The sequence below is a fragment of the Apus apus genome, chromosome 1 (genome assembly GCF_020740795.1).
Source record: "Apus apus isolate bApuApu2 chromosome 1, bApuApu2.pri.cur, whole genome shotgun sequence".
Classification (NCBI taxonomy): Eukaryota; Metazoa; Chordata; class Aves; order Apodiformes; family Apodidae; genus Apus; species Apus apus.
Genome location: NC_067282.1, coordinates 140,590,147 through 140,615,932, shown reverse-complemented (window position 1 = coordinate 140,615,932; position 25,786 = coordinate 140,590,147). Strand labels below are relative to the sequence as shown.

The 25,786-nt window shown below is 41.4% G+C and overlaps 1 protein-coding gene across 7 annotated transcripts in view; it reads right to left on the bottom strand.

The window, feature by feature from the left end:
• Positions 1 to 1,266: 1,266 nt before the first annotated feature.
• MICAL3 (microtubule associated monooxygenase, calponin and LIM domain containing 3) overlaps positions 1,267 to 25,786 on the bottom strand; it is a 167,342-nt gene continuing 142,822 nt past the window's right edge. For 5 of the 7 annotated variants that reach the window (XM_051609103.1, XM_051609104.1, XM_051609105.1 and 2 more), the window contains 7 exons: positions 24,716 to 24,766; positions 22,788 to 22,895; positions 21,939 to 22,032; positions 9,566 to 9,631; positions 7,114 to 7,213; positions 6,309 to 6,382; positions 1,267 to 6,224 (listed from right to left, as the gene is read on the bottom strand). In XM_051609103.1, the coding sequence (XP_051465063.1) occupies positions 6,040 to 6,224; positions 6,309 to 6,382; positions 7,114 to 7,213; positions 9,566 to 9,631; positions 21,939 to 22,032; positions 22,788 to 22,895; positions 24,716 to 24,766 (678 nt within the window). In that variant the 3' untranslated portion in view covers positions 1,267 to 6,039. Of the gene's footprint in view, positions 6,225 to 6,308; positions 6,383 to 7,113; positions 7,214 to 9,565; positions 9,632 to 17,840; positions 17,892 to 21,938; positions 22,033 to 22,787; positions 22,896 to 24,715; positions 24,767 to 25,786 lie in introns of all 7 variants that reach the window. The other 2 variants (XM_051609108.1, XM_051609109.1) reach the window with 2 other exon arrangements.

Sequence of the window (25,786 nt, the reverse complement as noted above, 5' to 3'; positions counted from 1 at the left end):
AATTAAAAAGCTGTGACAAAGCACCACAAGGCTGGTCTCCTAAGCTCTGGATGGAAGCTGATCTGTGTCCTGGAATCCAGTGGTCACTTTCCATATGTAAGTTTCTCTTTTGGCATCAAGGGAAAGATCCTTATGAACAGGCCTCTTGCCACAGAGAGTTCCCTCCCAGGTAACAGCTTTCTCTCACTACTATTTCAAAGCAAGAGACCAAAAGGACAGGAAGAACTGTACGGTCTGAAACCTCCCCAAAAAACTGTTAACCAACCGAGCTACACAAATGAAGGAGCGAGCTGCATCCCTCCTGCCATCTGCAGCACAGCCTGCCATCATCCCTGGCCTCCCTGCAAGAGGAAATCCCAAGGCACATCATCTCCCCCCACCCTCCTGCCTCCCCGTTGCCATTATAGGCCTGCTTTAATTCAGCCACTTTAAACACCAGGGTTGTTCCTTTGTTCTTAAAATGGCTGGCTGGGCAGGAAAATCAGACTAATTGCTTGGGATTTCCCCAGCTGGGATTTCCCACAACATCCTGTGTGTTTTCTGTCAGTTGAAAGAGAGACACAAAGTATTGATTTCTCTCACTGTTTACTTAAAGACAGAAGTGAGCTGTCTGGATGTTGTTCCTCCAGACTTGTTTACTGGGCCCAGCACCCACCACTTAGGCTGAACATCTACCCTTTTCAAACAGAAGAGACCAAGACAAGATGCTACTGAGGGTTGAACCCCATAATTATTCCAGTCTGTTCAAGGAATGCAGATTCCTTGAAGCTCACAGTGCAGGTGAGACATGAACACAGAGTGGTGGAGGCTTAAAACAACACAGAAGTGGGCACAGAGGCGCTGATGTCATTCACTCATTTTACTATATGCTGCTATAACAGCACCAGATGTTCATGCTAGCACTGAAGGCTAAGGAAATGAGCCACAGAACCAAACTCCTGGTTCCTGCCATTCAATTTACATTACCTTCACACCTTCTTGGCTATTTATTATAATTTCTCTTTGCAGAGAATCTGAAGAAACAATCTAAAATCCGGAGAAAGGAGGACCATGTATTTGGACTGTATAAAGATGAATTTGTTTGCATCTCATAATTCAGATGGGCTCTGAGTGTTCCCAGCAAAAGAAAAACCGAAGTCAGGCCCTTTAGCATCTAGCTTTTTATCTCATCTCAAAATCACCTTCCCTCAGCTCCTGGCTTCCTCTTTAATCATTAACCATGGGAATGAACGCACGGGAAACAAATGGTAACTCCACCAACAAAAGGAAAAAATAATTAATGACTTTATTTTATTTTTTTTTTTAGTTCAGTTGGCCATCTGAGGTGCTAAAATCTCAACACCAATGAAGCAAGTGTGCATAAAAACAAACGAATAAACACAACCAAACAGAAGAAAACAGGCTGGAACAGAGTTGTTTTTTTTACAGGTAGGGTATATGCTTTTCGTTAACACTCCATACATGTCAACCGGAAAAGCCTTGAACAATCTGAATATCAGAGATCATTTTCATACAAAAGGGAAGATGCCAAAGCAGATCCCTTCACCTGGATTAGACTTCACACACACACACACGCATGCACGCACAGATACCGAGTATTTGAATTACTGCAATGCCATCAGAACATGGCATCCTCCCCTTCACATCTGCTTTCAGTGACATCCTCATCTGTCCGGCTACCCTGCCTATAGCAGTACTCTGAGCAATCCAAAAGTAGGAACTTTTGGAAAGCTTCTGATCTCTGTTATTTTGCAATGGTTGAGAGCCAGCAATCTTTTTCTCTGTGAACTATATACAGGCTGGTTTTTAGTATGCTTTAGAGTTCTCTTCATTGCAGACAATGGTGACTGAAATTCCCATAAAGCCATGTTGTGGCTTTTCAATTTATACACAGGAGTCTTTACAATGCAACACCTTTCTCATCCACTGGTGTCTGGTGTAAACACTTAATTGAAAAGTCATTTTAAAAGAATGTTAATCAAACAAGGTGTAGCCGTGAACATTTTAGGAACAGCTGCTAAGGAAAACGGAACTGCTGGCTGCTCTAGATCATGCAGTCTAGACCACTTATAATACTTCATAATGTTCAGGATTAGGATGTATAAAAATATTAAAAACCACCACAGTGCACACAAATGTGGTGACTAGCTTTATGCAAGCACCGTGATCTAAGAGAGGCCTAGGCATTGCACAAAACTCAGATTCTTGACCATGGGGGTAACCCCCAAGGATCCACTGGTGTCTTTACATACAAACAAATATTTACATGAAATGCAGAGACAGATAGAGAGGACAGACTTTTAAAACTTGCAGTTTGCTCTAAAATATGTTCAGCAACGCAGTTTGTAACATGCCCTAGCGAGACCTTGGGGTATTGGTTAACTGAAAGAAGGAGTATGTCTGGAAGTTGGAGCTGAAATGTCTTGTCACCTCCCCACACAATAGTTCTTCAAAACTTGGGATTTTACAGCCATTTGTGAGTTTTAATGAAAACATGGTCAAAAGGAACAAAACAGTTAAAAACAAAAAAAGTAATTGTACTGTGAAAACAGCAGATTGGTTGTTTTGGCAGTCCTCACTCCCCCATCCCCATTTGCCTCTCAGGTAAATGAGACACCACCAGGAGGTGGCATCTCCCTCCCTTCCCTGGAGGGGACTGAAATGCTTGCCCCATCCATCCTCAGTGTGCGCATTTCAAAACGAACACAGGTTAGGTTCCAAGCCTGGCTCTCCTCCTACTCATGGCAGGGAGGAAGCAGCCAGCCACTCTGTGGACACACCGGGACGGACACCCTCGCCAGCCCACTTCTCGGAAGCTGAGGGCATTTTCACTCCCCTCGTGTGAAATGGACACAGGTCACTGAACGCACACAGCTGCATCATGTGCTGCTGCCCGCATGGGCAGCACAAAGAGCTAGAACATCCTACTTGGATTCTGATACAAATAAGGAATCTTGTGGTCACAAGAGCCTTCTTCAGCTTTAAAAATACAAAATTTGAATTAAAAATATTCCGATAGTAAAAAAACTCAGTATCTGATATGCAAGTCATATTCTTAAAGTGCAGCTGAACAGCAAATACAAGTTGTGCCTTTTTCAACCATTTTGATATAAAAAGGCCTTTTAGCATTCCCTTCGTGCATTTTTAATTAATGTGTGCGATGTTAGCTCTTAATTTTCATTCTCACTGCTGGAGGCCTTCTGCATAACTGAAAAAGAGCTCAGTCTTCAAGTTTGCAGTTCTCCTGCACCACAGGGCATTACACCCTCAGGTGGTATCACTCTTTGGCATTGCAAAGATCTGGCTAGTGTCCCCCAGCACGAAAGGGAAAAGTAGTAATCTGGTATTTCTTCTTCAGGATTCCTGTTTGTTCTACAGCTCAAATTCAATGATCTTTTGTTAAAAGATAAATGTTGTCTAAATACCTAGTGCAGTATAAAATGGACTGAGGCCAATTCTTTGTGCAAGGCAAGTTTACAACTAACTGTATCTAGCTTCCCTCTTTCTTCCCTTCTCCCCTCCAGCCCCTCAATTGCAGACTATATGTAAACTACCAATGCTAATTTTACTTGTGCAGCTGGCCCCTGCACTGGCAAATGAGGGGAATTCTGTTTGTTGGACATCCTGCTGGTAAGCCAGCTCTCTGTGATGCTGGTATAGCTGGTACCACCTGCTAACATTCAGTTACAAAGTAGCACTGCACCTGCCTGCCTGCTTAGTTTCAGTAGCATCTGGATTTAATTTGTAATGCGTTATCAGAAAACACTAGGAGGGATACAGGGGGAACACATGAAGTGGAAAAAATATTTCCACAGTTAACAACCAGCAGCACTCAATTCTGGGGACAGTCCCACCCACTCTTCCTCAGCCTGAGGTATGCTCCTGAGTCAGAGGTGAATTCAAATTGTAGACCCTGGCTTACAGAAGACCTCCTTGAAGAAGGCAGATAGCCAACAGCAAGAAACCATGCTAACTTCTGTCCCGAGGCAAAAGATGAAAAGATGTTCAGTCCTGCATAGGTACCTTGCACCAACAGCATAAGTTTGGGCTGAAAGAATCAGCATGCTGTAAGAATATGCTTGGGAATGGGACACTTTGTCAAGGACATTGGGGAGCAGGCTGAGTACTTCTTAAACAAGAAAAGAACATAGCATCCCATGGGTGGAAAAAACTCAATACATCATGTTAAGGACGGGGCACATACTCAACGCACAGTGGTATTCCAGCTCTGTGGGACAAATTAGGGACCTGGTGCACTCAGGGAAGCTGTCAAACAGAGAATGGTACTGAACTGCTCAGTGCCTGTCCTGCCCTTTGCTTAACGTACGATTACCATGAGCCCTCCTGGCTGAAAAGCAGCAGCTTCACTAGCTGAGACAAAAGGAGCTTCTTCCAGCAGATGCAGCAGGATATGTGTTATTTTTGTTTTCATGGAAGTCCCTCTAGCTGTGTCTCAGGAGCGTGAGGGTCTCCTCTTTCAGTGAGAGACACACATACAGGATACTTCCACCTCACAGTTTTGGATTTCTTGTTATAAAAATGTAAAATTTAAGTAAGTTATAGGTTTATTAGTCCAATAGTGGAAATCTGGGATGCAGAAGAAAAATATGCTAGGAACACAAATAGATTATTACAACTCCATGAGTGCGCAGGATTTTGTCATAAAGGAAAACTTCTAGGGCAGGATGCATCCATGGGTCCATAAAGGCTGCCCTTGCTGTGAAGGAGAGACCAATCCGCAGTAGTGTCTTTCTCTAACAGAGTTAAAACACTCCCTTCACAATCAAATATACATAACAATCAAATTATTAATAAGAACACTAATAAATAGCCACAGGTAACAACGTCCAGTAATTTTGAAGTGGAAGTTGTAGGATGCAGCAGGCACACACACCCGTCACTTGTCCATTTTTTTCCTAAAAGATACAAAAATGAATCTTCTTTCAAGTATCAAAAAAAATAAGTTAATTGACATAAAAGGGTCAAAGTGACTGAGGGCCCAGGCAGGTCTTAAGTTTTGTTTCCAATGTGCAAAAACAAAATACAGAGGAAAAAAAAATAAAAACACTGAAGTCTTAATGGTGGTTCAGTCACTTGAGGGCTTCTCCCTTTTGGGGGCCTAACAGCCAGGGAATGCTGCTTGGTAACACCCCTGCCCCAGCACATGCTTACCACTGTCCCACAGTCAGTATTTCCAGTGTCAAAACAGTCACAACAAAAACAGAACAAAGAAGCCCACCAGCCTCTGAGCTGTGGCCATGAAGACTAAGGCCAGCAGTAGCTGTCTCTCCAGTGTGTAGCAAAGCAGAAGGGCATCTTCCCTTTCTCTTCTCCTCCCCTTTTTCCCCACAAGATGATGATGATTTAGGAGGCTATGTATGACAGGGAGAGTCCTCTGATGCCCAAATCTCTTAAAAACCAGGAGGCAAAGAGTTCCATCACACATACTACTAGTATCTTCTCTGTCTTGTATTTCTTCATAACCATGCATAATGATCAACTGCAAGTTTCTTTGGTGAGGAGGAAGACTAAAGCAAAGAAGGTGTTGCCCTGGGCTTCTGGAGCTCTCTTGGACAGCTGACTCCACCATACAGGCTGCTACAGGCTGCTGTGGTTTTCCAGAGAGGGTTGCCACTTCCCTCCCTTTTATTAGAACTGGTGTCATAAAAATGGGAAAGGAATGGACTGCCATAAATCCAGTTTAGTTAAGGGTACTTCTTCCCTTAACCTCCTTCCCCACACATGGATTATTCCTCTCCCTCCTACCACATACAAAAAAACATGGTCCATTGCATTGGACCTCAAGGAAACTCCACAGTCTCAACTCATTATCTCCAACTTGGCTTGCAGACATGTAAAACTTAAGCTTCTGGAACCAACATACTTATCAAAGGCCTCTGAGTGCTTCAAACCAAACCTTTGCATGCTGTCGGACCCCTTGGAGGTTTCCCCTTCAACATCTTCCTATCCATGCAATTCTGGCGAACTCAGGGTTGGCCAAATGGACAACACAGACCAGCAGAGGTAAATACATTAAGCTCAAGACCAGTTCAAGCTAAAACCTTTGGAAAGCATGACTGCCTCCAGGTCCTTGTCTTCTTCTTTTTCTCGAACCCGTTGCTCCTCAAGGAGAGCCACGAGAGAATCTCTCTGCTCTACTACTTCTAGCATCTCATTCAGGATCCTCTTCTCCTCTGAGAGCTCCTCATCTGTCTTCAGATTATCTACAGAGATAACAAAAAATGTCAGCATACACAAGGCTAGAAATACTCACATGCAATCTGTGAAATGTTCCCTTTTGCTCTCACCTTCTACTGCCATCCTCTCCCGGAGCTCCTGCTGTAATCGACTCTGCCTGTCTTCCAGTTCTAGCTCCCGAGCGCTGAAAGGGAAACATCAGGAATCCAAGTTCTGCCTGTATTAAAATACTCCATATATTGCTTTATACCTATTCTGAATTTCTGTTCCCCCTCTAGATAACTGCTAAATGTTTTACCAACCTGTTTTGGAACCACTCAAAAACCCCCAAGATTTTGAACTATATTTTTTAAAGATTTAAAAAGATTTTCCACACTGCCTAGGTCAGCTGACACACTGAAAAATTAATTTTGGTGAATTTGCAGCATGAGGACTGAGAAAGCTCCAAATTTTTTTAACTGGAAAAAAGCCTTATCTTCCGAGCCCAAATGAGAGGCACTAGTGTTCCAGTACAGGCAGAAAAGAGGGCCACATGACAAAGGTGACTGAATTAAACACTTTTGGCTACACTTAAAAGCAGATTCTACTAAAACAGGCAGTTGTCACACACTGTTTCTGCATAGCTCAAAAACACCTGCATTAACAACACGTCTTTTATCCAAGAACAGCTTGGGAAGGGCTCAGAATTTTTAAGATGCATCCGTACTTCTGCTTGTGCATAAATAATTGGAGCTTTCATTCCTTATTGGTATTATTCCTTCTTTTACCACTCTTCTGAAATGTACCTGGATTCCTATCTCAGCCAAGAATCAGCTTAAGAGCCTCTAGACTTCTCAGGGAACAGTACTGACTGTTCATCTTCCAATACTATTTGTAACATAGTTTCCCCTCTTGATGCTTTGTACATTCACTCACAATATCATCAGTTCAGACTCGTAGCGAACCAAGGCGTTCTTCTCCTGCACCAGCTTGAACCATTCCTGCATCAGCTTGGGATCATCCTTCTTACCCATGCCTGCCAAAAAAGAAACCTGGTAAGTTTTCAGGTAACGCCCTGCAATCCTTACAAGCCCAAACTGCGAAAACAACAATGGGGCAAAATGTGCAAAGAAAGCCGAGCAAGATGCTGCCAGAGCACTCCCAAGCCGGGTCCATTCAGTTTGCCTACAGCACACGGAAGAGTGGAAGTCATCTCCAAAAGGATTCTCTTCTCTTTGGAGCCTGATTTTTTAAAAATTTTTGTTTGTTTTTTGATTTTTCTTGTGATTGCTTGTTTCTTCCTCACTTTTAAAGCAGAAATCCCAGATTTATGTAAGTATTTCACTCTTCCTTTCATTAAGAAGAGCTTTATAGATCCTCATGCCAGCTACTTAAATGTATGCTCATCAGAAATAGACTCAATTGCCAGTCCACGTCTTTTACCTTTATTTTCAATCACACATCCTCAATCTTTTATTTTACTGGCCAAAAGTAACATCTTGGGGTTTTTTTGATAGCTAAAGAAATCTCTTCTGACTGTTCCTCCTAGCCATATATATCTATCCATTTTGAAGATCCCCTCTGCACAGTGAACACAGAAACTACTTCTACTGTACTGCACATCAGCACTGGAAAGAAAAGAATCCTCAAGCACATTGGCTAGTATCAAAGCATAATAAAAATACCTTGAGCCTTGGCCACCTAGTACAGAACTCTTAGTTGGCATTTCACTTATTTTAAACCAACTCTTAAACTTACTCAGTAGTCCACTGATGAATCTCACATCTGTCAGGAGTTACACAGAATAAATCGCAGAATGCTGTTCTCAAAGCCTTCAGTGGATATTTATCAAATGCAAGAGCTTACCAAGGAAGCTCCTCTTAGCAATCTCCTGGGCTAGGCCACCAATTCCACACTGAACTACCAGCAGATCAATGCTATGACTTCTATCAGACACCATCAAAGACAGAAGCAATGAGCCTGCCTGCAAGTGCAGGCAGAAGCAAGGCCTCAAATCAAGCTCAAAAGTCTTTTCGGGTTGCTGCATCCTATCAGTTTGCACTGCATGCAACTGAGGCATCCTAAAAGTAACCAGCATCCTCATCTATGTTGCTATGGATACATACTACCTACACCAAGAGCAAAAAGTCTCAAATAGTCATTTTGATGCTAAAAATAATCAAGCAGCACGCCTACTGTTCAAATTCTGGAAAACACTTCACAAATACCACATTCATGGTTAGTTAATTCAGGGCTCTGTGTCCTGTCTCCATCCTTAGGATCTCACAGCAGTGCTGCACTGGAGCTAAAGAAAGGAGAGCCTACAACTCCTATTAAACTGCAGCTTCAGCTGAGAATACCTGCCTTTGAAAATTCCTAATAGCAGACCTTCGGAAAATACCAGCCCCGTTTGTACCATCCTAAGAGCCTCTGGCTCTGCAGACTTTACACCAGTGTGTGGCTCAGTTCCAAGCATTCCTTTCTGAGCATCTCTGCACAATATGCCCGTATGGCAACAGGAGAGGGAGACTGTACATGCAGATGTCCAGTGCTGTGGTGCCATGAAAACACTGGGAAGTCTCCCCATCCTTTCCAATGCCAGGGTGTACAGAAAACAAATGCTTTTAAGAAAAAGCCAAAAAACACAACGCTACTGACCTATGAAATACATAAGTATTTTTAAACAGCCAATGAGCAGAAGAATAATGGAAGGACTGGAGAGGGAGCACTGACAACTGATGTGAGGGAGCACCATGGAAAGCAGAGTAAGTGGTTAGCAAAATTACACCATGGACACACAAACAACCCCTTTCCCCATGCCTTGGCAATGGAAACTCTATGGCAAACTCCATTTGGGACTGTTAAAAGAATGCACTCAGTGAGACAGATGAGGGAAAACTAGTCTAGCTTAAGGTTTGTTGGCTTTTAAAGTTCCAGGATGTTTTTGCAAATCCGTCCATATAAAGACACAGTATTCCTTTAATCCATATATGGTAAGTAAAAGGTCATTTAAGGAAGGAGATTTTCTTCCCTTACGCCACCTTCCAAACATCTATCACGAGGAACAGAGAAATTGAAGCCATCAAATGAAAACAGAAACTGTTGAATGTTACATTACTGCTCCCCCTGCTGCTGCCCAATGTCCATCCCAGACACTACGCCTTCCCTAGCACAGCTGGGACTAGCAAAAGGGATACTGTATTTCTAATAACTTGCCACAGGCTCAGAGAAGTTGGTTACCAGGTTGCTACTGAGACGTTGGTTTGGGGACACAGTAAGAAAAGGGCTGGGGATGGGGCTGGGGGCCTTGTCTTCACTAGCTGACTAGTGTTGCTACAACAACCCAGCTGTGGTCAAGGAGAACAGGGAGCGTGTGAGTTTACATTACCTTCGTGGGCACAGCAAGGGCAGAAGGAGAGAGGTCTACGACGTGGTGTCCCGGCATTGGGCTCAACTTCAATAGGGCCAAACGAGGAAGAGGAAGAGGCAGGAGAGGAAGAGGAAGTTGGAAGTGGAACGGAGGAGGAGGAAAGGGGTGAAATAAAAGACAAGCAAAGGACAAAAAGCATAAGAGTGAGAAAGAAAGGAAACACAAGAAAAAAAGAAAAGAAAAAAATACAAGAAATGGAAAAGCAGAAACAAGGGATATGGTCTACAGATGAATAATGTCCCTAATAAGCACAGATAACAGGTAAGATGTAGACTGAGATACTGGTGAACTCTTACTCAGCTGTACAAATACCAGGCAGGAGGTTATTTTTACTGTACGTTTTCCTAATGTACATTTTGCAGTGTCATGGTCTTTAACTGGAAGGTTTGTGAACAAGATGTCAGGATGAGCAGAGATGAATATTTAACTCCTGCTGATAAATGCCAAATTTCAAGGAAGGTTACAAAAAATCTCACCTGTATGCAAAAGACACCAGCTGTAAGCAGCCACCCTACCTTAAAGCTTTATCAGGACCATGCTCTTATCACCATGGCAGCATCCACGGATGGTAAAAGTGTTCTTTTTAACGGAAAATAGTTTCTTCAGACAGAGAGCATCACAAGGAGAATCTGATTAACGTGGTACCAGCCTGCCACATTCTGCTGTGTTAAGTTTGGTGAGTACACATGTACTCAACTGGACTGTTAAGCTTAGAGGGGAAAAGGCTTTTACATAGATAAAAAAAAGTGATTCACATCAAGGTCTGCAGTGGTGATGACCAAATGAGGGCTTCATAGAGTCACAACAGTAAATTTAAAGCTCTCCCCTTGATATTCTCATTTAACAAAACATTTTAAAGCTTACAAGTCCTGCTAGTATCAGTGACTTACTGAATTGTTTTCATCTTTTCTGTCAGCCAGCGAAGGACAAACATTTCTCATCTCTAAAATGGCTCAGCTGTTTTAACATCAAGAATTTGCTTTTCAGCTGTACTTAACATTATAGAGATAAACAGCAGGAAACAATCAACATCGCTAATAGTTACAGGAGAACATAAGCACCAGAAAGAATGAGCCTGAAACATCAGAGGTAGCAGAATGGAACACTTACTGCTCTCAATGCACAACCACATTTATAAAGAGGAGGCGTTTCTGTGTCAGGAAAAGGCATCAACTCCACAACAATAATATGGTAAGAATAACGCTTATTTTGGAGAAGTCAGCTTTACAGAACTAGACTACCAGCAAACTGGGAAGGCTTTAGAAGGGACCATCACAGAACTAGACCAGCACACGGAGGACATATCGGAGTGAGAGGGAGAGCTCATCAGCTCCGAAGTCTGTGACTGAGCTGTGCCACTTTCTCAGACAGGAAAAAATGCTGTACAGGGAGCAGGAAGGGGCAACGTTAGGAGAGGTGTCGCAGCCAGCCATGTGACAGTTACAAATAAAACATGGTACTAACATTAGTTGACGGTACCAGAACCTTAATTATAGTTGTTTAGAATTTAAAATGAAACTAGAGCTTTTTTTTTCCTACAATTGCCATTGTACAGATTAGGTTACAAAAGCAAAAACAAACAAGAAAAACCCCAAGCCACAAAGGCACCATGAAGAATCAGCTTCCATGCAAAACAGAACATTTAGTGCATGACACTTCTATTTTTTATTTCACAGCCTATCTTAGTCAGCATGCATTCTTCTATACATGCTTTAATACTCTAACTTGGTCCTGGGGGAAAGAGGAGACAGACATGTAACTATATAGAAAAATCCACTTCAATTTTTCAGCGTTTGAGATTTCATTCAGAATTGTGTGAGTATGGGATGTTGGTAAATCAAACACAGCTGTATTTTAAAACCATGTAAACTTGGTGAATTCCCAATTTAATCTAAAAATAAATACCTAGCATGTGAAAATGCCATTCATCTCATTGTGATGTGACCACAAACTACTAAACTTATGTCATCAGTGAGCAAATGGTCTGATCCAACGAGAAGATCCCATCTTTGGTCTCCAATAAAAAGCCTCAGAACATACAGAGCAGAAGGCTGTAATACAGAACCCACTTCCTGCAATCATGTTTCCTGCCTTGCTCTTAGTTGTGCTAGTTTTCAACAGAAATTATCCTCCCACTCTTGCCTAATGAAAATGTGTCCTTGAATCAAGTTACAAAGTCCACAGTATCTACAGTAGTCCTGCTACTGAAAACATTAGCATTGCTTTTCCTAAAGCTAATGAAAATAAGCAGCAGCAGCAGCAGCAATACAAGCTACACACTGAAGCAGTTCACTCAGTAAGAGCTGAAGAGTAAGAGAAGACCCACATTTGTGACCATTCACTTCTCAGGATCCTTCTGTGCTATCAGCAAGTCTGTGATGTGATTATAGCTTCTGGACAGAAAATTATCACTTTTTCCCCCCCAGAGGGGCAAAACCACCAGACTGTGTTAATCACCAGTTGTTCCTTTTCAACAAGCCAACGTTTCTGAAATGCACGTAATGCCTTCAAAGCAGAAAGAGGTCAGCAGCCCAAGTGGCAAGGATGGCAAAGCAGAGCCACGCAGGAGGCACATGGAGCGACGGCACGGAACCAGGAGCTGCAGCTGATTGAGGAAAGGAGCACGTTTCAGCTCCCGAGCTCACTGAGCATCCTGGAGAGGGGGAAGTTCTATCTTATAGATTAACCACATCCCATCAATAAAGAGACTAGAATTACCTTACTTCTGTGAAAAGAAGCCTTTCCCAGATCTTTACGTGAAATGTTTCATGCAGCCACGATAAGACCGACCCTGTTTGCCATAGCACCCTTGAAAGACTGCAGACTGCCACAGTGGTGGAAATCAATAGTCAGATCAGGAATAAACACCACAGATCTAAAGCCTCTTCAAAACATGGAACAGAAATTGTTTAGCCACCATGAAAATATATTTTTCTTTTCACTTTATGTTGCTCTCTGTTACACAAGCTACACTGGACTGTTTTTTTCTTTTCATTTTCCTTTTGTTTAAAAAGCAATACCTCAGACTGGTTTTCTTTTTCTGCTATATCTACATAACACTGCTTCATAATCTGAAGCACAGTAGTAAAAATTAGCACAGCAGAAAGTTTGGGGGTAGCAGACACCAGTATCCCCAAGCTACAGCTCACACTGGTCCCCTTCATGATTTGCCCCTGTCCTGTGGTATGACAGCTGTGATGATTTCTGAGAAGTGGTGAGCCACTGCAAATCAAAATGACTTGAACTGATACACCACAGACCAAATTGGATCACATCGTTTGCAGCTTTGCATCCAAAGACTTTGGTTTCTCTATTGCTGACTAACCAAGACAGTTGGAAAATCAGCAACACTGGGCAGGAAATTCTGAGGCTAATCTCAGTTCTCAAGCACCATTATGCTGGCACTTGACCTTGCAAGCTAAGAGCATGGTATTTTAGAAATTACTATTCTACTAACACCTTCCATCACTCATTTAGCAGGCAAACTATAATTTTAGTGCAGTGCTTAGAATACGGATCAGTCCAAAAGAGATCAGTAAGACAAATGGTGCACTGATAGAAAATACCCTCTTTCCCACCTTTTAAAAAACAGTTAGTTAGAAACTCAAGTACTGAAAAATAAAGCCTTCCAACTTTACCATTTGCTGAAGCTGTTCAACAGTAGTGTCGTAGAAGTGCAAGAATACAGAAAGACACCTCTTGGAGAACTGCATTCACACAACTGCAGGTACTATATAAGCTTGAGGTCAAGGACTCTGACAACCCCCCCATAAGCACATCACTCAAGTGTGTCTGACTGAAACTGTGACACAACCAATATCCTCTGAAGTACCATCACTAGAAGACACCTGGCAAAATACTCACAGACCCCTGAACTGTCATGCAAACTGAACCACACCTTTATCCATTAGAAGAGAGGAGGAAAAAAAAAAGGCAGGCAGGGAAAACTAGGGAAAACAATAGTTGGAACAGAGTACACACACAAATGACTGCACAGAAGTCTTCTGCTTCTATGACACCTCAAGGCACTTCAAAATGCAGTCAGAATAAGTACAGTCTTGCACTGGCCCTGTCTCCCAAGAGTGTTAAGCTTCTGTGTGCAGTTGTGAGAGGTTTGCAGAAAGAAGCGGGTAAATTACAATTGCTTGCTTCCAGTACCTAACAAGTGCCCTACTTACACTTACCAACTTCTGCTTATCAAGTGCTCTTTCCTGCTCCAAATTTACAGCAAAGAAAACATATTACCAATTCACTTCAGTGTCAAAAGCAGCTGCAGACTGCAAAAACAATGTTTATCTTACAACTCCACTCCTCTTCCAGGAGAGCTGTGTTTGCCAACCACAAGAAATAGGACTGTTTCCACTTGAGCATATCAGGCTCTAGCCCTACAGAGTTAGATCTGCAGGACTTTAAAGGACATAGTCAGCTCAAATATTTTAAAAAAGTTAATAAAAAATGAAGTTGGTGTAGAGTATGCTTTAAGCAAAGTACAAAGAAAAAAAGTACTCCACAGTTGCAATTTCCCCCCCCTGTTTACTTGCTGTTCATAAGGCTCTGGTCAAGTAGGGAAGATATGTCTGAAATCAACACTATCAAACATACCAGCTCTCTTCCTTACAACCTTCTTGCCTGTCTTGGCATACTTCAGCCAAGAGCTAAGCAAGATGGAAGTGTGGGGATGTTTCCTCAGTAATTCCCTTCTGGGTGCAAGGAAAAGGAAGCTGCTCATTTGAACACAGAGGAAACAATGGAGGTACCTTCCACAGGCAGAGCAGGAGCAAACTGGGACAAGGAACCAGTGTGTAAGGTGGAACTGAGGCTGGAACTAATTAAGCATGGAAGAATGCAAACTACTAGAAGAGAGAGAGGAGAGGGGGAGAAGGGGTAAGGGATGAAAGGAGAAGGCAGATTTGTGGAGAAGATATGAGCTACGAACTTCCAGGCAAATAATGCTGGGTAGAAGAGGGAGCAGAGCCCAAAAAGGGACCAAGTCAGCAGGAGTGAAAGACTAAGAACAGCTAGCGGGGAGGAACAGGAGGTCTGAGGGGTAGAATACTAGGAATTCTTCGTCAAGAAGGCAGGATTAAAATCAAATGCCTGATAAGCAGAAACTGGGACTGCGAATGAAAATGTAAGTGGGGTATGGAGGTCTGCATGGAAAACGACATGATTAGGACAACGACTATCTGGAAAGATGAAATATAAGGGACAAAGTGTATATCCACCGGACTACTACGTTCTTCCAGTGCCTGGCTCAGAATCTGTGTTTTCAAGTCCCACCATTCCACAGCTGCCTGCAGACATCTGTGAAATCCACTGACCATGTCTCATTTCCTCTCCATAGGGATCTACACAAAGGATGGCAATCTAGCATTGCTACCAGATATTCCACAAGGGGTAAAAGACAGTCCTCTGCAGTGGATCTAAAGGTTGATACATCAACATAATGCAAAATCCTAATTTAAGGTGACACTGCATCCTTTGTAATGTTCTTTTAACCTAAGCAAATATACAATATACACATAAGAATAATTACTCAGAATGGACATGTGACCATCTGTAGCGTGAAATCAAACATCTGCTTTACAGCAACAGTACATGACATTGTAGAACAGGAAGAGAGGATTACGGCATCTGAGCAGAGCAATGGGGATAGTTAAGATAGCAATCTGTAATCCTACAAAATAGAACATGACCAAGGGTGTCAGAAGGTACCACTCCCTTGCAGAAGCACTTGCACAATCTGTAACAACTAAACTGCAGCTATCATCAGTGTAAAGTAAATCTGGAATAAATTAATGCCCTAATAATTCAAAATTATTACCAGCTTACAGATAACTTCTAATAGTATTTTGAAATTTTGCTTATCCTTCTACTGACAGCATAGCTCTGGACTCACGCCTACACCTCAGAGATACAAGTTACCAGTAGAATGAGGCACTGCACAGCCACCCTACAGCAGGATCACACAGGCACACAGTGCTCCAGGGATTTCAAAGGCACTCCACCCAGATGCAGCACCCTGCACAGCCACTCATGTAGCTGAGCTGTAACTCTGCTACTGAACAGTGACAAGTATCATCAGAGAAATATATCCCTTCTGGCAAAAGTGTTCTGGCAGCCCCAAAAACAAATATAAAGCAAATTACAGAGGCAACAAAACAATACCATAAAGCTACATACTCAAGGCAGGGTATACCAGCTCATTGCATTTAAAGGGATACTGCCCAATACAGTTTTTTAAAGTTTGTTTTGGAAAAGGTATTTTTGAGATGAGCAGAAACTTTGATATAGTTTTAAAATATATCAACCATTTTTTAGAAACATGAGGATTATCACGGACTGCTGGAAAACCAAGTGACTGAGTCACTATATAAATAAAACCAGCCTGTTACAGATCGGATATGACCACTTTGGGGTGACTGCCTGAGTTCAGAGAAATAGAAAAAGCAAACATGTTAAAGATAAAACTGCGCATTCAATTTTAATTAAGATTTTCTGCAACACAAACATTTTTAAATGACAGTGTCCCTTTAAGTCAAGATGATTTTACTTTTCTTAAAGCCACTATTAGTGATTTTGATGGGATCGCTGTCTCTAAAGAGGCATTAGGAGGAGAAGCAGGAGGGAGAGGTACAGTGGAAATAGCATTAAAGAGGGATAAGGGTCTGTTAAGTGTAATTCAGCATCAACCCTTTTACAGCTCCTACTCTATGCACATACAAGTATGGGCCAGCCCTGATGGACATAACTAGGCAGAGGGTTCCAAAGCCTCCCTGCAGAAGATACTGAAGAAAGAATGCTAGAGGGACTGAACAGTGAATGAAGCACAGGGCTAGTGGAGGACTATCGTACCAAAATTAGCACAGGGGAAGTGGACAACAAATTAGGTTTACCCAATCTTCCATTTTGAAACTTGAACTTAGGTGGATATTCTTCAATAAAAGCCTATTCTACTGTGCCAGGTCAATTTGAAGTTGTTGCCAACAGCTACAGACAGATACTATGTGGGACAGCCTCCTCCCTGGAGGAGGGGGAAAAATAACAGCTAAAAGCCTAGACAAGATTACATTTGAAGGATCAAATGCAGAACACAACTAAATAAGGGGAAGACTTCCAGGGACGTGTCTTGGATCAGACCTAGAGTGTGTGTATCTTCTACAGTTCAGTGGAGCTGAACTGTAATGCACTCTCTCTACAAAAACACAGCTTGGATCAAGCAACTTTATACTCAAAGTCAAATCAAGTAAGGTGACAAGGCAACCAAGCAGAATTTGCTGTCTCTTGGATCTGCTGACAGACATTTATTTTATAAGAATAGATTTAGGGGGATTAAACTAGCAAAGGGAATTTTAATTTTCAGGATGTGCAAATGCTTTAAAAATGCCATTTGCAACCCAAAAGTTATCCACCTACTAAGGGTTCAGGAAGTAAGATTCATTAAAGAAACAGAACCATGTGATGGTACAGTGATGACCACATTACTAATGCTAAGTGAAAAAAAAAGCTAAAAACTGTAGCATGTGTTTAGCACTAAATGGGATATTAAAAAAAATAAATCGCAAGAAGCTTATCAGCTGTGTAATGATGCAAACTGGGCTGACTGGAAACTAAACAGCAGATTCCAGAAAAAAATTACTGGACTCTCAGCAGTAGATTCTCTCTTGACCTTACAGTAATACGAAACAAGAAAGAAGTAGTATCTGTCATCTACAAGTGTTTCAAAGTCCCTTAAGGGAGTATTTTGGTTTTGTTAGATCACCAACACACTCTGGCTTTTCTGGAAGAAGCAAATGAGCTTCAGGAGGGGAAAAGGGAGGCAATGGCATGACTAATCCTTTACAGTGCTGTTAGCTCTTGGGAGCAGTTCAGTTCTGGTGTTCCCTTCACATTACTTTCCAACAGAGGATTTCAATGGTAGATTTGGACTTTGCAAAGGAGAAGCAAAAACCAGAATTGCCTTCCACTGCCAGCAGGAAAGCTAGCTGGAGTGAACACAGTAAGTAAATTTTGAAATAATCAGCACTGTGGAAAATAGAAGAGGGAGCCTTACACATGGTTTGTGGAGCATGCCAGGATCTCCTCTTCCTGAGCTGGAAAAGGGGTTCTGCCAGTCATGTGCAAGGGCTGTATCTTCTTGATTGTGAGCTAAGGATGGGAGAAGTAGGTGAAGGGAGGGGTGGGGAGGAGTGTCAGCAGGGTTAGTGTCAGCAGGAGGTTCAGCTATACATACCACCCAGATGCAAGTCGATGAGGTCACTGTAATAAGACTCTCCCCAATAGTCTACAACAAGGAATTGGTGAAGACAGAGTTATTGAATCAGATACCCACCCTAGCCCCACACAATCAAAGCAATATATGAGAAAAAGATATATAGACAGGAAGAAAAAAAAAAGGCAAACGAAACACACAGCTATACAAGTGGGCACACATATATGAAAATTCTGTATCTCTTTCTCTGTATATATACATATTTGTAGACACACACATATGTATCACCAACATATATATCGTGAAGATGAGGAGAAAAATCCCAGCAGGCAGGCAAAGAGTTCCAAGAGGAAAAATGAAGTAGTCTGCACAGAGACACTTCACCTATTTCAGTCTGCACCAGTACCTGACACAGATGTCCTTGCTGAGACAAGCAGAGCTAATCTTGTTGCTTTCATGCTGAGCAATATGTCAGAAGGAAACAGTGCCACTTCTTAGATCAGCTGCGTGAAAGGTACAAGGGTTGATTTCTTGGAGGTGAGTGGAGGACGTGTGTGTAGGGCAACAGTGGAAGACACTGAGAGCTGACACAGATGGCAAACACCAAAGTGCAGGAAGGCGGGAATGTGTGTTTCTGCTAATACGGTATCTATGCCAGCGAAGAACCTGCACAGCAGTGCATGGAACAGAGACATGTATGTTCACAGCTGCTAGAGACAGGCACACCATGAGTCTAGCACTGTGAAACGTTTCCATAGGGAGGAGAGAGATGAGAAACTGAGAGCACTATTTCTCACTGCATAAGATTCACTTGATGAAAAGAGACAGCTCTTAAATTTTTCAGTATTGATCTGTCAGTAGAATTTTTCCCAGCTCTTATAAATGCTAAAGGAGGATAAGGGAGAAAAGGTTCCAGAAATTTCTGATCTGACATATATTTTTAAGTTAATAATTGAAAAAAAGAAAATTTCACACAGGAAATCTAAGTCATAAGCATGTCCAAACAGGCGAATGCACTCCTAATATACGTTGTTACATGAACAGCAATCCCTTCAAGGTGTCTCTTGGAACACCACAGAAAAATGAGAAAATTCTTCATTGAGATTATCCTACTTCACCTTTGCAGTGAAATTGAACGATGCAAAAGAAAGGAAGGGAGGAGGAAATAGGGGGCAAAAAGGGATGATAAAAGCTGAGACCACATGTATATGACAAACTTGTGACCAGAAATAGACCTTACACCGTCACTTGAAATAGAGCTTACATTCCAAATAATTCATTCTTGCTATGAATGCAAGTAATCAAAGGCTGAGATTTCCGAAGGTAATCACAGAGAATATTAAGGCAACTAAGTAATCATAGGGTGTAAGGTATTTTACTGAATCAGAAATTAAGTGTCAGATTGAGCATTCAGCTTTCAAGAGAGTAAAAGACCAACTGCGTCTTGCCTGAGGCTGAGCCAATTTAAAAAAGGGAAAGACAAGAAGGTAGCCACAAAGGCGCAATTATTCTGTCAAAATTGAAGCTGACAATGACCTCCAAAATGTTTCTGAGTCTGATTAGTTGAATACCTAGTATCACCATATAAATACTCCCACTTGACAATTATTAGACAATGCATGAAACTCCTGGAACTGCTGGTACTGAGCTGACTGTACCTATTGCTAGGATCTTAATTAACTGTAATCTCCCAGGAATACAGCAGGACATTGCTGTGAAGAACTTATTGACAGACTTCTCAGTATCAGTACATATTAAGGATGATGCAAAATGGATGTAAAATAGAGGCAAAATAATTTTAAGTACACAAATTCTTAACTATGGTGCTGGCTTTTTTTTTTTTTTTTTCCTAAAAATGGAAGGAAGTCTAAAGGTCAGATATTTGAGCAATTAAAGTCAATGGAAGACCTCTACAAAAGCATGATCTGAAATTCTTCATAGACAGAAAACAATTATTAACAGGCAACATGACAGAAGGTGATAAATGACATGGAGTAGTTCAGATGGTCTTGTCTATGGTTTTTTTTGTACACTAGAAAAAGGAAACACAAGTACAACCAGTATTTAGTAGCAGGAAACTACTACTAATACTATCTAAAACTTCATACCTAAATGCTTAAGTTAGTGAGTGGTTTGTTCTTTGCCTACAGAGAGGAAAGCTGAATAACCCACTCATTACACAATCTAGTATGTTCTCCTAGAACAGTTAATACTGGTTGCTGTTTATGGGACAGACAATACTTTGATTTTGCATTGCAAACCTTCTCTATTTACGTGGGCACGGTATGTGTGGTTAGAGAGGTGAAGGATGGAATTAATTTATAATCTTGTGTTTCAGTCAACACAGGTTAGAGCATGTTTCCCCTCCCACTCCTAAAATGTGTTTCTTATTAATTCCCTGAAATAACTGGAAGGGTTAAGGCTAGTGAATTCTTTGTTACAGAGTTAAGATTCTGTAACCATAAGATATGATCAGGTGATACAAACATGTTGCAAGAGCAAAAAATATCCTGGAGACTTCCTGAAGAAAAGATTAATTTTGCAAAGAGTGACCTACCATGTCATAATTCTACTAGGAAATTCACATATACACAAGCTTACCTAAGACAGCTTCCATTTTGGGAGAGCTGGGAGTGAGAAGTTAGTTATACAAGGGATTAATTTTGCAGTCTTCCATATAAAATAGTGTTTCTTATTCTTGGTCATATTCTTCCCTCTGAATGTTTTTCAAGCATTCTTCTATCATTCTTCAATGAGAAAACACTCCATCGTGAATCATGTTCTCTCAGCCACTAAGATTTTCTACCTGTGCTGACATGTCTTACATCAAAGTCATTTAGCAGCCGAGTAGTCAAGACAAACTTACAGATGCAAGAAAGCAAAAGGAAAACAATTATGAGAGATAAGAGAGGTGATTTTAAGTGCAGTAATTGGCAGGCCAGAGAACAGAGTGGGCCGACACAGAAACACACGGCATAAGGAAGGAGGCTACACCACAAAGAAAGTTTTTGCACAAGGCTAGTTTTTTGAACCCACAAATTAAAAAGCCAGTCAGATCACAAAACTATTGAAGTCCTCAAGATCTTTCTCCACATGTGTAGTATCTATTTACTTTGGTTACCACTCAGTCCTGCTGCTTTGGCATGTCCTCACAGAACATTAAACACACCTAATCCTGGCCAAGAAGTAATTGGCAGGAAGTCACAAGAGACTTTTCCTCTGGTGAACCTTCACTGCTTAATCAAGTTCCATCTTCACAGGCACAGTGGTGGCTCTTCAAGTAACAAGCCAAAACATTTTCCAAACACCTGTTCCACTACTACCATTTCTGATCTCCGATCCTTGCATTTGGGTACATAATCCTGGGCCTGTCAGGTATTCACACACTGCATTTGCCTGTTGGGTATTTGACTCCTTGCAATCAAGGATTCTTTTTTCCCAAATCATTAAACTATTGTCAGCATTATCTGAACCAAGTACTCCTCCACTCATACCCTTTGCCAGATCAGATGATACTCATTTAATTTAATTTTAAGTACACATAACATTCCTTTAACAGCTTGACATGGATACCTTTCAGTACACTTGTGCATTTCTGCTCTGCACAAGTTTGTTGGAAGTAGCCAGTGTGCTGGGCTGTGCAGTGAGGAAGATGTTCTGTGATGGTCCCTTGCAAGGACATTACCTTGATAATCCAACACAACAGAGAAAGCACACACAATTTCACAATTACTTCCTTAACATACAAACAGCATTTTCTTATTGTGACAGCTTTATGTGAATTGCAGCTAGGAAACCCCTGCGATTTTCTAGCTGTAATATCAAGTAATATGCAGAAACAGTCAGCCAGCCATTATTAATAGTTGGAGGATTACCTCCTAAACCTCAGGAAAACACAAGGAAACTAAGCCGCTGCTGATAGGGAAGTCCCAGAATCAGAAGAAACACAGGAAAAATGAGGCCTCAAATAGAGAGTAGAAAAGGGAGAATGGATTCCCATTGGACTCCGTCCTCTAAGCTGCAATGGTCCAATTGCCTCTGAAATCCAAGAAGCTATGGACTCCTGCACAAGTACTTGAAAAGAAAAGATTAAAAAGCAAACCAAGTTGTGATGGATACCTGCTTCTCCTCGAAGGGCCTTCTCCACAGCAACCCCTCTCTCCTCAAGTTGCCTCTGCTTCTCTTCGACTTGTTCAAGCTGCCTCTGGATGATCTATTCAGAGAAGAATGGAGCAGAAACTCACCAACAGCAATTCTCCTTCTCTGTCTGCAGCGCTCATCCAGCACTAAGTGACTTCAGTCAAAAAGGCCTTTTCAAAGACAAGTATTTGTATTGAACAATACACAGCTTCAAAAGCTGCTTCAAAAGCTAGCACCACAATCCTTCCAGTGACAACATCCACCCCACCTCCTTGCATCCTATCCCTTAATTTTGCAAACAATTTGATACTCACTTACTTGCTACATCTTCAATCACCTTCCTAAACACTGAAGTGAAAGGTAATGCTGTTCAGTCAGCTGAGCTGCTACCTCAAGTTTTAAATTAATTCCATTACCTAGAGATGATGCCAGCAGTTTTCCAACACATTCTCTTGTAATTAGAGGTTAATTTGGTGAAATGTCACCCAGCAACACAATCTAGCAAGGCAACGATATGTGCAGCTTCGTCAGGTATTATCTGACTGTCACTGTTCCGTTCAGTGCACGATGCGTCACTCGTCTCCAGGTAGAGAAGTGTTATGGTAATTATTTTTCTCACTGTAAACTATCATAATAGGTTTCAGCCATTCTTCCCATTTTCTGACATGGTACTGGATTTTAAAGAAGAAGCAGGGGACAATCTTGTAGAAACAAAGGAAAGTTCAGTCTCTGGATCCTCCTCTGACACACTCAAGGGGAATGTCAGGATCATGGTGCTTTCACATAGAGTTAACTGTCTGCCATGACAAGAAGATTGTAAGACACTACCTGAGCTCTGTGTAACCTCTTTAGCTCCTCCTGCTTGGCTTGTCTACGTGCAGCTTTCTGTACTCGTCGGGTCAGCTTGGCATTCAGCTCCTCTTCTGTGTAGGCTCTCTAAAGGAAAGAAAAACAGAAGCAGGTCTTATTTGCATACTCAGGTATGGGGGGAGGGATGACCATTGTATCTTCCAAAATCTCAGAAGGGAAGTGTTCTGTCTTTGCCATTGCTGTGTCAAAAGTCAAGCTTCTGTAGCAAAGGTGTTCACAGTGCAGTGAGCAACAATTTCAGGGTCAAACAGGGAGTGAAGCATATAAGCCAACTGTAAAGCTGTGATTTTATATTATGTCCCACTCCTGTCTTCCACCACTACATGAAACCTGTCCCCAAAGACCAAATAAATTTTTATTCTGTTTTTCAGTAGATTTAGCCAAATGGATTTAGTTAAATCAATGAGTACCATATAGTATGTCACCTTGATTTCATTTAAAAAGAGCATAAAGGCATGTCTATATGAACAGTTACAGCAGTATAAGCTAAGAAATTATTACAGACTGGTGTGTAGTTTTATTGGTATTTCCCTTTCCCTGTTTTATTCTGGAGCAAGAATTATCCATAGTCGGGAGTCACATTGGTATGACTGGTAATGACTACCTGTGCAAGTCTGTGCAACTTTTCTATGAATCAAGAAAGGAAAAGGACATTTGAAAGCAGAATGACATTCTGGTGTGAGATGGGAAATCCCATCTCAAAGGCAACTCCACAAAACTGGCTGGTGTAAAACAGAGCAAACAACCCCTAAACTAAAACTAGAATATTACAACACCAGAAGCCAACGAAAAGGAGAAAGACTATGTTTATAGAAATATAAAGGTATTTTCTCCTTTCCTCTCAGCGAAACTAGTTTAAAAATAAGTTTTTAACACTACTGAAATGGGGTTTAGTACGATATCAGGGATACTACCTGGTTGTGTTGAAGTTTAGGAGGACTTCCTCTCACAGGCTTTTAAGGGTGTCAAAGAAACTTCACAACTGCAATAAGTGAACTACTTAGAAGAAAAAAACTGCCCACATACATGTACGTAGATTTTAAGGGACAGCTGTAAACACATGTATTCCACTTCTGAAAAGAGAGACTCTCCATGAACAGTCAACTTTAAGGACAAAATGTTAAGAAAGACTACCCTGAAATTTGCTTAATCTAGTTACTGTACGGCCACATGGGTGAGTCTACCTCTGAGATACTGTTCTCAGGGAATAGAATTTAAGGTAGGATCACCGCTCTACTAAAAAATCCCTCAGATAGGTGGTTAGCAAGCACCATTGGTAAAGCTCCAAGAAGTTAACACTCTTTCTTTTTTTAAAAACACAAATTCAACAATGCTACCTGAATCAGAAGGTAAAGTGATAGTGAATGTGACTTTCCTATCCCACATAACACTGTTGTGACTGTGAAGCCAGGACAATAAGAAATTCAGAAAGGAGCAACATTCCTGAAATAAAAATGCAATGTCTGTCTTGATTTTAGCTTGATACAGGGTTTCATTAAGATTCCAGCGAACTCAACAATTTTGAAAGATGCCAATGGAAGTGTGACAATTCACTTGACCTCATATTTGAAGTACTGAAAAAAGAATTGCCTTGAAAACCAATTTGTTCTGAAGCTCAAAGATCATCCACATTACCCAGCACAGTGGTGCACTGCTGTGCACTGATAATTGCATGCATTCTAACCAGACACACAATCCCGAGCTCAATGCATTTTTGGTAGACAACCTCTACAAAGAACTTTCTGCTCGTGTTTCCTTACATTTCACGCATGCACAGTCAATGTTTGTGATGTTAGTGCACATGTGACAGGGAGCTACGGATTCAATGGGTTAATACAGGGACATGCAATGCAACAATGGCCAACTACTGGGAATGCAGACACTACCTTTGACGAATATGATCTCTTGAATGCCAAGGCGTGTGGTACATAAATCGACTTTTAAAGGGGGGATGGTAAAGGGAAAAAAAAAACACAACAAACATACAAAATGAAGCAAAATCAGTTCAACATTGAAAAAGGATGCACAGTAATAAAACAAAGCTGTTTGTAAATGAAACATAAAATTGTGCAAATGCTGAACGTGACCCAGACTGATGAAGCACAATGGAACTTCTGTCTGCAAAATCAAGTTTCTGGTACTTTCCTGAAGACAATTAGCTTTGGTGGCTTCTTTGAATGTACAGTCAACTTCAAATATACTTTTCTGGAAGAATTATTTAGCCTTTATCTGCCTACAGCTTTGATGTCCTCTGAGCAAGTACATGTATATACACATACAAAATTTTGGCTTAGGATTTGGAATAATGGTTTACGATTTACATCTCCTAGGAGTTGTGCTTATTTCATGTTTTTAAATTATTTCTACTTCATAGAAATGATCATTTGCATTTTACTAACATCATAAATCTTAATCACTGCTTTGTGAGAGGAGAAACATTAGATGGGCTCACAGTGGGTTATGTGTCCTAAAGTAATGGAATCTCCCTTTGTAAAAAGAGAGCCTGAGAGGCTAAAATTATGGAAGGGATAGAAGTCGGGGGGACACGGGGAGGGATGGGAGCAAAACACGTCAGGGGTGACAAAACACAGGGGAGGGAGAGGGACAAAACATAGGGGTGGGAGGAGGGCAAAACACAGGGGAAGGAGGGGGGCAAAACATGGGCAGGGAAATCACTGCCTGCTCTATCCAAGGGGTTCTACATCTCCCTGTACCTAAAAATAAGGCCAGGGTTTCCAAGAGTTAAATTTCCCTTGTGTCATGAAGTTCAAAGGGCATTGTGCCATTCTGGGCAAACAGCCAGCATTTTGCATTTTCACATTCAATTAACTAAAAACAGTCACAAAGGAAAAGCCACAGAACAACTTCAGCATGTTTGCATACCTCAGTAAAAAGCAAGCTACCTGCAGCAGTAAAAACAGAGGTCTGATCACAACACCACAATTGTACGGGAACAA